This window comes from Zootoca vivipara, chromosome 2 (assembly GCF_963506605.1).
Source record: "Zootoca vivipara chromosome 2, rZooViv1.1, whole genome shotgun sequence".
In the NCBI taxonomy this organism is placed as follows: Eukaryota; Metazoa; Chordata; class Lepidosauria; order Squamata; family Lacertidae; genus Zootoca; species Zootoca vivipara.
In genome coordinates this window covers 28989729-29003575 of record NC_083277.1, presented here as the reverse complement: position 1 = coordinate 29003575, position 13847 = coordinate 28989729, and the positions used below count along the sequence as shown (strand labels likewise).

General features: G+C 41.6%; 1 protein-coding gene across 25 annotated transcripts in view; it reads left to right on the top strand.

Moving 5' to 3' along the window:
- Positions 1 to 13847, top strand: part of FOXP1 (forkhead box P1) — a 548710-nt gene that overhangs the window by 527849 nt on the left and 7014 nt on the right. For all 25 annotated transcript variants that reach the window (XM_060271348.1, XM_060271340.1, XM_035106646.2 and 22 more), the window contains one exon: positions 6876 to 7042. In XM_060271348.1, the coding sequence (XP_060127331.1) occupies positions 6876 to 7042 (167 nt within the window). The remainder of the gene's footprint in view (positions 1 to 6875; positions 7043 to 13847) is intronic.

Here is a 13847-nt window from a genome sequence, read left to right as displayed (position 1 = left end):
TCGTGATTCTTCTAGGCTGCTTCTCACACTTGAAAGGTCTTTAATTTTTGAGATGCACAGACCACACATGCAGATGGCAATCCACCTCGTATTCTGCTCAACAAGAAAATCCCCACTGATTATAACTGAGATGGATTGCATACCCACACATGCATATGTGTGTGTGTGTGCGCGCACACACACACACACACACGTTTGTGTCTATGGAAAAATGCTTCTCAAGGCATTCTACTTGTCCAATATGCAAAACTGTAGGTGGTGACATGACACAGTTGCCTGTACCCCACTGTAATAAGTTGTATTGTCATAAGCCTATCTGGATGCAAAGTCACAGCATACGTGCATTTTTCACGCCGTAGCATTTCTGAGAGGTTTGCTGGACTTTCCCTTTTACTTTTAAAACAAGAAGGGGATTGATTAAGAAGGGAGCAGCAGCCCCACATTACCCCTAATTACTTCAGTTTATGTAGTAACTTCTGAAAAGCAAATGAAAGCATGTGCAAATGAAGCAACTGTAAATACCATTCATTAGGATCTTATTTTCCCTCGAGTCTTGTGAAGTGCGGTTTTTAAAGACATGCTCTGTCTGTGGAATAGTATTAAGATTACAAGCACATTTTGCATTCATGAGGCTGAAAGGCAAAAATGAAGTGATCCAGCATTCCTTCAGCTTCTGTTAGCTATGTGACTAATTTCAATTAATATGCTTATCATGCCGAACAGTTCGTGTTTTAGTTCTAAGACATGTGTTGTTGTCGTCATCCCCCCCCCTTGTATTATGTGATAACGTAACAGTAATTTCTGTTCTCCTGCACAACCATCATTTAACCTAAAAAAGGAAGGGGGGGGACAACCAAAAAAATAAAAACATACACAAGAGGAAGGTGGCATATATTTCAAATAACATTCAATAAATTAAGGGTGCTTCCAGAAGGGAGTTTATTGTGGAATTGGTGCTTCTTGGGCACATTTTTTTTTTGCAGCGTCCTCATGACAACATTAAAATGTCAGCCGCCCTTTCCCCCCAAAAATTAATCCATATTTCCCCTTACCAAAGGAAATCCAGTAAATAAAAACAACCCATTACACATCTGTAGTCACTGCTGATGTATAAGCTACTTAAGACATTCATTCATTTATTTTCAGCAGATATTTCCACACACCGGTCCTTCTGTTTGCTCCTCACCTGAGCACAACCTAGGCATTTTTTAAAAGGCGTGCACACATAGGTACGGAAATGCTTATGCACATGCCCAGAACAGAAAAGAACACCGGAGGGCCTTTGTGAACAAGGAACAAAACCCAAGAAGGCCCCAGGGATATTTTGTCAAGCTTCACTCCATGTTGTGGACAGAGCAGTTTTGCAGTGAATATCCATGACTGAAAATGCAGAAATGTGTGGAAGCTAACATGACAAATACACGTGCAAAAAAATCATGTGGCCACCATGTGGAAAACAATTATTTTGTTTATCTTTCAGATTAGCTCCAGTTTATATACATGGCTAAGTCAGAGAGTGAGCATTTTTTTTAAGCACTGCTTGTGAGTGTATAGAATTTCTTTTCTTGTTGAGCATATAGTGTCCCATCTCTTTTTGTTGGGACTGTCAATGCCCCGCATCTCTAGAAAGAATCCTAGTTCAAAAGCTGTGACTTTTAGGAAGCCTTGAGCAATTAAGCAGAATACAAAACCATGCAAAATGTCTTTTCTCTGCTGCAAAAACAAGCAAAACATCTTTGATGGCTTGATATTATGTTGTATAGCAATGTAAGCAACAAATGGTTGATAGGCATGTGCTGGGAGATCATCATTTATCAAGCCGTGTGCCCACTTTTTGCTGGTTGTGGCAATAGTCATTATAACTAATTCCCATTCCATCATCTCAGCTTGGAGGACTACTGAAAACACAACTCATTAAACATGCAAGCTGGCTTATATTGCTGGTGGATTTCCCAGGACGTGGCACCTTCTTCATTCAGCTGTCACAAACCATTCTTTCATTCTCTTGTCATTCAAAGCCAAGAAACAGATTTATTTATTTTTGCTCTGTTTCATGGGATATCCCCACATTCGCTTTCTTTCTTGTCCTATAGGTGAGGTAACTGTCTTCTGCAATAGTTTCCCAGAAGCACAGTATCTCTGTTTGCAATCCATCTGCTGTCAGCTGGTTCCCTAAACTCTTTCAGCAGGCAGCACTTCTACCCGTGATTTACTTCTCTGAGGCTAGACAAGGGTGAAACAACCGTCAGATCTACTGATATGCTCAACCTGGTGGAGCACAAAGGGAAGCAAAGGGAATGAATGAACATCTCTGATGCTCCTGTTCTCCCTTGTTTAATTATGTGTTTCCCACGTTCTCTTTGTAGTCTCCCCTCCTAAATCACAAAGCATTTTCAGGATATGACAGTAGCCTAGTTAAAGCAGGAGGCAACTCTAAGTTTGTAAAACATTATTATCCCTTTATATCCAAAGACAGAATGTTCCAACCAAAGGGCTGTGTCTAGTGACTCATGGGGAAGCTGTGAATAAATGTAGGAAAGTGGTGCATCATGTGCCTTTGGATCACGGCCCTGAGGGCTTTTGAGGGGGGGGGAGAACACCATTAGAATTTCCAGATTAACATTTCTGATCCACATCTCAGAATGTTGCCATGTGAAGATCCCCTGTTGCTATCTATCTTGTTGCTTCTGGATGGAATTTGTCCATTTGGCCACCTGTGGTTTTTGGAGGGTGGGGTGGGGGGGAATAGCAGGTGTTTTTCCTGTTCTGGCTCTTCCTAAATAAATTACTTTACTGCAATTACAAGTTATCTCGGTGGTGGGAAGTGCGTGACTCATTATTTCTCAAACTGCAGGAAGCATGAGTCTTATGTTCCCCACTTCATCAAAATTATTTTTCTGCATCTTGAATGAAAAAAGATTAATATAATCCTCTTCGTTAGAGTAGTTTTTTGATTGCACTGCATAGAGATAGGGACTGTGCTTCGGGGAGGGCCGCTAGATAGAGCGTAAAAGCAGCAGACTTCTGCAGTCACCAGTGACGACTGTGTTGAATCTGTTTCTTCAGGTTACACTGCATTAAGTAAAGAGTCAAAACATCTCAACGTTCAGCAATGCCAGGTAGTTCAATATGGACTAACTTGCACATTGTTTCCCCTTTAGCACACATCCACACTGTGGTTAGCTGGTGGGTATTTTTGTTGGGTGTTAATTTCTTCAAAATGCCTCCCCCCCCCCTTCTCAGATAGGCTGAACACTAGGAGAGCCAGAATCTCCTACTTTTTGTAAAAAGCATCTCTCAGAAATTAATGGCCCTTATATTTCATTTATTTATTTTAATAGATTTGTGTCCCATATTTAAAAAGAGAAATTCTCAGAAGGCAGCACATAAGGTACATGGGCCAAATAAATATGTAACTGTAATATATAAAATTCACAATTTAAAGCTAGGAACAGTCAATAGCACTAAAATAATAAAGAGAATAAATAGCCAGGACATACATTAAAACAGCTGCTAGCCCCAGTAGAACATTGAAATGGCAAAACAATCACAGTTTTTAAAAGGAACCACAGATTTCACCAGCCCAATTAAAATCATTAAAAAACATTGCTGCAATGAACAGATAGGTTTTCAGGGTTTGCAAATGTGAGGCCACAACTGAAAAACCCTCCTGGCTTGTGCCCACCAGCCCGATTGCTCCCAAAGACAGGCATATGTCGGGCCTCAGAAGTGCAGGCAAGCGGGGGGGGGGGTGCAGAGTTTTAAAAGGTTTAACACAAGAGTTGGATTGGGGGTGGAGGTATCCCTCCGCTGAGCGCTGCCAGTCTCTGCTCATGGCACAGAACTCCCCATTCTGCCCAGAAAACAGGTGGGCAAGCAGGGGTCCTGCTGCTAAGAGGGAAGGGGCTAACCTAGCCTGCAATTTTCTGCATCCTGAGCTGGCCCAGCTGCCATCACTTGACAGCATTGCCCCCAACTCAGTTCTGATCACTGCGCCGGTTTCAGGCTGAAACAGAGATATGCCTCCTCTCACTTCGCCTTCTTCCTCAGCCAGTGTGAGCGATGTAAAATGTGGCTGCACATGTACTAGGAGTGCCTGTAATGTTTCCAAGAACACAACTACTCCACCTCCAATGCTGTTTTAAATATTTATTTTAAATATCTATCTATCTTATCATCTATCAATTATTGCTTAAAGGGATATCCCCTTCCTGCTGCCCCTCCTGCTTCCACCTGGCCCTTTAAATCCCACAAAAAAGTGAACCCCAGTCAAGCTCTCTTTACCCTTTTTGCTGTTATATGTATTTTGTGATCTTGTCCCTTCCAGCACTGCAGTCCATTTCTGTGATTTCTCCCTTCTTTTTCTCTTTCTCATACACCTCCACTCACTAGGAAATTGCACTAGTAGCGGAGGACAGGGCTGTGTGCTTATTGCTTTTTAAGATGGAAACAGACTAGTCTTGACTCTGTCCAGGGAGTTGGTCTAGTCCAGGCGTGGCCAAACTTGGCCCTCCAGCTGTTTTGGGACTACAACTCCCATCATCCCTAGCTAACAGGTCAGGGATGAGGGGAATTGTAGTCCCCAAACAGCTGGCCTAGTTTTGCCATGCCTGGCCTAGTGGATCACATTTTAGTTGAAATCTGGCAGGCCTTTGTTGTTATTCCAGTGCAGCCACATACTTCTTGGGTGGCCTTGGGCCCAGTCACTTGCTCTCAGTCTTAGCCCTTCATTTTTTTAAGTGGGAATGAAACTGTCTTGCCTCACTAAATTGTCATACGTCTCAGTGAAATGAAGGTTGTAAAGACGTTGGCACCAGAAATGAACTATATAAAGAACAAGTGAGGACTTCATCTCAGGTTTATCAGTTAATCTTCTGTAAAGAACGTGCACTTAGGTCCAATTCTTGCATTATTTTCCATTTGAATATAACCTAGTGAATATCTCATTTTTATATCTTAAGAGTTTGTATTTGCCACTTAACAGAAATCTTCCAAACTATAATAAATAATAATTTATTACTTATACCCCACCCATCTGGCCGGGTCTCCCCTGCTACTCTGGGCGGCTTCCAACACACATCAAAATACATTAAAATATCACAGACTAAAAACTTCCCTAAACAGGGCTGCCTTTAGGTATTTTCTAAATGTCAGGTAGTTGTTTATCTCTCTGACCTCTGATGCGAGGGTGTTCCACAGGGCGGGTGCCACTACTGAGAAGGCCCTCTGCCTGGTTCCCTGTAGCTTTGCTTCTCGCAGTGAGGGAACCGCCAGAAGGCCCTCGGTGCTGGATCTCAGTGTCCGGGCTGAACAATGGGGGTGGAGACGCTCCTTCAGATATACAGGACCGTAGCCGTTTAGGGCTTTAAAGGTCAGCACCAACACTTTGAATTGTGCTCTGAAACATACTGGGAGCCAATGTAGATCTTTCAAGACCGGTGTTATGTGGTCCCGGCGGCCGCTCCCAGTCCCCAGTCTGGCTGCCGCATTCTGGATTAATTGCAATTTCCGGGTCACCTTCAAAGGTAGCCCCATGTAGAGCACATTGCAGTAGTCCAAGCGGGAGATAACCAGAGCATGCACTACTCTGGTGAGACCGTCTGCGGCAGGTAGGGTCTCAGCCTGCGTACCAGATGGAGCTGGTAGGCAGCCGCCCTGGACACAGAATTAACCTGCGCCTCCATGGACAGCTGTGAGTCCAAAATGACTACCAGGCTACGCACCTGGTCCCTCAGGGGCACAGTTATCCCATTCAGGACCAGGGAGTCCCCCACACCTGCCCGCCCGCCCCTAGACTTTACTCTGGCTCAGGGAATATTGAATATGAGGGCCTATTTACTGAAGTTCCAGGGCAGCTCAGAATTGGCCTGCTTAAACATTATTTGGCAATTTGATTACATTTGACAAGCGATGTGAAGAACAAAGCAGCCAAACACTGCTGTTTTATTCTTTTCACTGGAATTTTGTGGGAGTCCAGTGCAGGTCCCATCCATCCAAATGAAAGGTGTGTCAAAGCAGATACCACAAGTGAAAACAAGAATATGGAAATAATGTTACCAGGATGTTGCCTAAAATATTTGCTCTTGAATATGATTCTGTTTTCATGAATGATATACATTAGAAGAGCTCAGAAAAAAATTCTGGTCCCAATTAATTCCCCTAAACTAAATAACCTTTCCCCATCAACTCACATATAGATCCATCCAAGCTGTTAATCCTGCATACTTGGGTGTAATATTCACAAGTGCAGCCATGTGGAATTACACCACAAGAAGGTACATGGGAAGGTGGTAAGGAGTTCATAGTACAAAATGAGCAAACAACAACACAGGAAGCTGCCTTTTGCCAAATCACACCACTGGTACACCATCGAGTACACTTGAGTGGCACCAGAGCTCCAGAATTTAAGACATGAGTTATAAGCTGTATCTGGTGACACTAGGAATTTATCCTAGTGCCATTGGTGCTAATGTAAATAGCAGCAGGGAGACAGTTTTTGAGGTAAGGCATTTTAAAAAAAACCCTTCACGCACACACTATGGTCCCAATCCAGATTGCCTGAATTCCGGATTTGTTTGCTTTTTAAAATAAACAACCAAGGCCAGATCTATAATTTATCATACGTAATTTGTCCCAGTCATCGTTTGAATTCTTCCCTGAGTGTAAATGGGGTGATACTGTCTTTGGTAATTACAAGAAGTAGAAAACAGAGCTTTGTGAAATCTTAGCCAGTGGTGGAAATAATTAAGTGGACATTTTATCCATTATATTTAATGAAAACATAGTCCAAACAGTGTTACCTTGCAGTTGATCTGTGGCACATGTATGAGCATGTGTTGCTATGGATTCTCATGTCTTGTTCTTTGATTCGACAGGCTTCAATTGCTGAGAACAGCATACCTCTGTACACTACTGCTTCCATGGGAAATCCCACTCTGGGCAGTTTAGCCAATGCTATGCGGGAAGAACTTAATGGTGCAATGGAGCATGCGAACAGTAATGGGAGTGACAGCAGCCCAGGACGTTCCCCTATGCAAGCAATGTAAGTAGAGAGGAATGTTGCTGCTGTTTACATTTATCTCCTGTCTCTCTCTCTCTCTCCCTGCCCCTCTTCCAATGAAGCCAAAAATACAAACTCCAGAAATGTTTGTGCCAACTTGAAGAAAAGGAACCATTTACCTTTAGTCTGGTCTGACAAATCCACCTGGGCATTGTTAACTCACTTTTCACTCAGTCCTTTGGCTTGTAAACCACCAGTTTGCAGAAATGGCATTCTGAAAATGCGTGTCTTTGGGAGATTTTTTTTTTTGTCTCTTTAATGCATTATTTCCACTTGAATCCTTTAATGAATCTGGAAAGATCTATTAATCACTGTTTTTCCATGGTGGCTAAAATGGAATCTTCTCGTCCAAAAAGGTTCTACTCTTGAGCACAAGATGCTAGGGTCAAATCCATTAAAGATATTATAGTGCCACTGTTTTCATTTTATCACCTGTGTTGAAGACTTTCAGTAAAGACCTGGAATTATCTAACTTTCACATAAGCTTTGTGCAAGCAAGTGAATCCAGATGAATGCTCAAGGAATAGGTAGTGTCTGGTAGAGCAGCCTAAGGCCTTCTGCCACCTGCACAGGAAGGGAGAGCTTGCTACTCCTGTGCGGTACTTTGGTTCATTCAGACTTGTCCACATAGAACTAAGCCATGGTTGATCATACATACAGCGCAAGGGGCTGGATCCCACTAAACTGGGTTTTTGCTAGCGCAACTGAGCTTCCACCCCCTCCCCATGCATGCCCCACACCTCCCCCAAATCTGCTCTGCTGGGTTGGGAAACAGTCCAGAACGTGAGGGAAAGTGAAGAGGATTTGTCTGGCAAGCGGGAGTATGCACTGATGGAACGCTTATAAGAGCACGATGCTGAATTCCTCCATGTATCTTCCCTGTGGACTTCCAAAAAATGTGTCTGGCCACTGTTATAAAACTAATGTTGGGTATAAAGCACAATTCTTACACTAAACAAGTGGACTCTCATATATTGTTCGCTTAGCTGGCTTTAAAGTTCATATATTTATTTCCAAACTACATGAGTGCTGGAAAGTTTGGTTGTTGCAAGAGGCATGCAGCAGTTTGCAGGCCACCAAATTCTGTGCGGAAATGGCTAGCTCTGAACTTTCATCAGGAGCTTTGCAATTGTGCAGAATAAGCACAGGGTCATCTGTGATAACCAGGACAGAGTGATCAAACCAACAACACATTTTGTTGCAAGTCCCAAAAATTGTACATAGATTAACTGGCACTGCAAATAACTCTTTCCTCCACTTTTAGAGGTACTGCTGTATCTCAGAACATGACTGTGAAATTATTGGTCCTGTTGCCAAAAGATCACATAGCCAATTAATAATACGGTTAGAAGAATTAATTTGTAGCCCTTCTACTTCAAAGTAATATGAATAAGGCATTGACAAAAGTAGGTCTAAATCAAAAGGTAGGAAAGCATTAACCTAGCGCCACCCTAATAATTAGTTGTGAAGGTAATTAGCATTTAATGGTTTTTAAAAAGTTTCCCACCTGCATAATATGTTGAGCAGGGGGTAAAGGAGAAAGGAAATCTAAGGCTCATAATACTTTGATATTTCAGCATTTTAAATCAGTGCACATTGTGCTTTGAAAAAAAAATCTTTAAAGATGGCAACATTCATTTTTAATTAATAATTAATTTGAACATTGTCTTTTGCCATTTACTTCAAAACATTTGAATGTGTTTAGTTTTACAGGGATTGTTTGTGCAGTATTAATTAGCATTCCCAAAGCAGAATGACATGACATTCCTCTAGTGCTGTTTGAATGGATTCATCTTCAGGCAGTTGTACATGCAAATACTTTTATTCTCTCCATGACTATGTTAAAAGATTTGATAGTTTCTAATTCCTAGAAAAGTTGCTGGCATGTCGGAATTTTTCAGGAGTAAAGCATCTAGTTTCCCCATGGATTAGTTATTTAAATGAATCACTTAAGATATTTTTGAAGACAATATTTGGGTTGGTGTGCTGTTTTTTTCAATGGAGTTAGGACAACTGGAAAGTATTAGAGAATTAGTAACAGTGAATACCTAGTGTTGACATATCTTGAAATCAAATTTCCATCACTCAGTTTGCATATGTGACACACTTTTAGGGCAAGGACATACAAGTTGTTTGACATCTGAAAACTACATCAAATACTTTTGTGATCATGTGGTATACGCACTTTCTATAACGAGACCCAGATTATTACTAAAGTTAGAATTCTGCAGTAAAGAGCCAAGGCAGCCATGTGTGGCTCGCAGCCCACTGTCACCCTAATTTTTGGGGGGCCATGCATTGGTTTTTATCAAATCACAACTTTTTGGGATTATTTTTGTTATATTCAATGAATTTCCAAAGCCATTTCACTACAAGGGGATGTTTTGCATCTTCAGTTAACTGTTGTGTAGTTAAATAGTTGCAAGTATTGCAGTGGCATCAGTATACATGTAACATTGTGCCTTTAGTGCAGTCAAACCTCGGTTGTTAAACGTAATCCGTTCCAGAAACCCGTTTGGCTTCTGAAACATTCGACAACGAGGAACATAATGAAGGGAAGGACAGGGGTGGGAAAATCTTACTGTAGCATGACTACAGGTTAGAATCCTTGCACTGTTTATACATGTTATGTCTCAGTATCGGCTTTGTTTGTAGTTAAATAACGTTGCTTTGTTTGTTTTTCCATTTGGCTTGGATTTGGTTTGGAGGGTTCAAGCTTCTTACAAGCTTAGCACTCATGGGAATTAGAGGAGAGGTCCTCTTGTGGGCGGGGGAGCGGGTTTACTGGTTCGCTTTGCTTTTTATTATGTATTTTGTGTCTTCATTTTGTATTTTTATGTTGTGATCTTTGGATGAAGGGCAGTATACAAGTTAAATAAATAAATAAAGCTTTAACCTGCAAGTTAGAAAACAGAAGCATCATCACAAAGCTGCCCACCTCCATTTCATCTCTGGTCACTGGCTATTTAAATGAGGGATAGGCCACACTTTCATTTTGGGGTAGCATCCAAAAGTAGGCAACATCTATCACAGTCTCATCCCACTGTGCAGAAGGCATGTGTGCTGCTGTCCGCTACAGCTGTGCCTGTTTTCATAAGGAAATTCCACTCGCTTTTTCATGTCAGAATGACGTATGAAGTAGGCAGTGTAATAGTCGAGATGCTGGTGGCGGCAAATGGAGTAAGCAAAGAGAAATCCCACAGAAACCAGGTCTGCAGGTGTAAGAGCATAGACTGCCCATCTCTGAAGTACAGTCTGCATTTCACATAGAGCTAGATGATGCATCTAGATTTTTGTCTTCTGCCAAATTGTTGCTTCAGCTTTTCACAATGCAGTGTATCCAATTTTTACAAAGCATTGTCTTTAGCTTCAAAATTCAGCAAGGCACTAATAGCAGTACCTGGGCGTTTCCATTAAAGTGGTATTTTCGAGATGGGACTTGAAAGGATACATGGTCGTCTGCAGATATCCCCCCCCCCCCGGGTGGGAGGGGTGGAGACCAAATAGTCCAAATAAATAACTAGCACCAGAGATTCAGGGCTACCACTTCCGGTAGATCTAGTGACTGAGCAATGACAAAGTATATGAAAAACTGGTGTTCCAGATCTGCCCCTTGGTTGTTTCTCGGTGGGTAGACATGAGATTTTATCTATGCATAGATCTGAAAACCAAACCGGTGCTAAAACTAAGAAATGTGAATTTCTTCCCCTGGCTCCCCTCACCCCATCCCACCTTTAATTAAACGAACTGGTACAACAATCTCTCACTCATACACACACACACACACACACACACACACACACTACATTTTGTTAAAATAAAAACACCAAGCATGTCAGCATAGCAACACTGGATTATATAGCCTGTATATTCCCCTTCCTCCTAGCAAAATGAGTATAACAATGCTGGTTTACTCTGCAGGGCTGGCAAAGCCCGTGTTCTCGGCTACAGCCCTGGTGGGTATCCTAATGATGGACCTTTATCTATTTCAGCAGAGTAATTTTTAAAATGTTTACACACTCACGGATTAAGTAACACTTTGGGGTGTGAAATAAGACCTAAGAAAGAACTCCTGTCTTTGCTGCTACCTTTTTGGTTTGGACATGACAAACCTCTCTCCAATCACAGCTAATGCTAATGTCCTGGATACCTGGATTGTCTTGGGCACAGTAGAAATCACTTCTCTGCCGGGGTAGGCCAGCAGAAAGGGCTGATAAAGAAACTCTAGTTCTTTCTCTGAAGTCTAGACAATGGGTGATTCACTCAAGGCTTCTCTTTGTCTAATTGGCTAGATCTTCTTTCCTAAATGTCAGTCACTGATATATGACTTCATTCTTCCACTAAAAACACTGGGAGGCAGGAGCAGGTTAGTTTCTCACAACACAAATGAGACTAGTTCCTGCACAGTTTGCCTTGTATCTGCAGGTGCTAGGAACCTCCCCCCTCCCCCCAAAAAAGAGAAAAGAATGAGAGCTGGGAATCCAAGGATTATTGTTCATCCAGGGAGAGCATTTCCCTCTGCCTGAGGACACCCATGAAAAGCACGCAAAGTGATGTTCAAATGTCAAGAGAGTTTATACTGTTAGCTGGATATAATTATCCACCAGCATTCAGCACAATGTATTGGTACTATCCTAGGCAGTCACTTCCTGAGCTTTCAGATTTCTGAGCGCCTTGTACGGTGATATTCTTCTTTTCCTTTACAAAATATACTTCCATGCTGTAAAGTAAATTGTCTTTAACAATTCTGGTAGGTGTATCCTTTAAACTTTATCACAAACTATAGAGTGCCTTGTTAACATGACAGCTAAGCAAGTATAACAGTCCTGCAGAAAACTTATTGCCATCCAGTTCACTGCTTTTCTTTATGATACACTGAAATCCTTCTAATCTCTCCTTACCCCTCCACTCCACTCTTTTGAAACATTAGAAAGTAGTCACATAATTACAGCTTGGGGACATAACACTTTCATCCTGACATGCTCCAAAGCAAATTGTTCCATGCTGTGTGTGCCACTAGAGCACGGTGGCTCTAAACAACAGTCAGCGTTATTAAAAACTTCTCTCTTCCCAGAATGGACAAACAAAAGAATTACTCGAATGTAAAAAGAAGGGAAAGTTGCACTCAGTGAGGTTATTTATAGTTCACCCCTTCAGAAATAAGAGTCATGTAAGTTAAAAGGAATGACTGGGAATTCTGGTACTAAGGAAGGAAAAGCAAAGCCTTTTTTTAAAACTCCCACTACTGACCTTAGGGAGACACTACCTTTCTTTTCTTTCTGTTGTCTTCCCCCCCCCCAGCTGTAACAAGACTTATAAGACTTTTTATGTAGGAATTCTAAACTGTGTGGAACATATAAAAGATTCTGCTTTCAACTCTGAACAGTTATGGGGTTTTGAGTAATGTGTGAACCAATGCTTCTTTCATTTTTACATTTCTCAACGGTATCCTAGCCCAAAAAAAGATCCCCAAAAGAATGTGAGTATTCTCATATTGGTTATTTTAGGAAAGCAGTGCTTGTCTACGGACAGGATATACTCAAGTTATTGTAGCATATGGGGACTCAAATGAAGCCCATCTAATACGGTATTGCCAACTCTGATTGGCAGAGGCTTTCCAAAGACTTGAATAGAGGTTTTTCTTGCCCATAATTCTACCAGAAATCCTTTAACTGGAGTTGTTGGGAATTGTGCTTTGAATGTATAAGCATGAGAAGGCATGTGCTCTGAACCTGTGCTGTGGTGGCTTTTTGCCCAATATCCCATATACATTTTATAATTATGGACATTAATGATACTTTATGTTGAGGAGAACTAAAATAAAGGGAGTATAGGTCAGATTCACAGTATGAATGTTTCATAGCTACCATTTCCTCTGCTTTGAGGTCCATTCTAAAACGCAGCCATTGTTGTGGATGTTGAAGGAGAAACAGGTTTTTCCTTCTCCCAAATCTGGGTCCCCATCTTTCCAAACTCTCTTCAACCTGGTGTAAACAAATCCACCGTGCTAGGATCTTAGCTTACCTTTGGTGCAAGCACAAGAGGACCCTTTTTCTGGGGCCATTTTAAAGATGTTGCTGTACCCATGTCTCTCACAAGCCTTGATGGAGGTTTTCAAAATCCTTGATGGAGGTTTTCAAAATCCATTAGGTTAAGCATATTTCTGCTCAGCAACCCTAATGTCCAAACACACAGATCAGAAATGAACCTTTAACCCTTTGCAGCTTTATTTGAGGCCTGGATTCAGCACCTACTGTGATACAGCAACGCCAAGCTACCAGGGAATGCAAGCATATAAATAAGAGAATCACACTGACATAGATTTCACATATTCGCTGTTAAATTTGCCAACACAGGATTATTCTTTCATGCCATTCACACATATGTAAAAAGATTTAGTAGGGAAATACTACATGTGATTTAAAATATATATATAGAAAGCCATGGATGTAGCCAAACAGATCTTGTGTTTCTCAAAGCAGTCATAAAAACCGCCCATGAGAGGCAGCCCTTGGTAGTCTAGAGAGTTGTTCCATCACTATAAGGGAAAGTGCCACAGGTTGACTGGGGCGCTGTTTATAGTGCATTTTGCTGCCTCACGTTACGAGCAACTTTTTATACAACATTCACGTTTCCCCACAGGCTTTCATAAACTAAATAACTCAGCGAAAGGATCATTTCTTCCTGGTGATACTTTTCAGGAAAAGCTGTATGTTCAGGCAAATGCCTCTGTCTTGATGTAGCAATGCACAGTTCAAAACCCTGAACTGGATGAAAGATTTGAGGT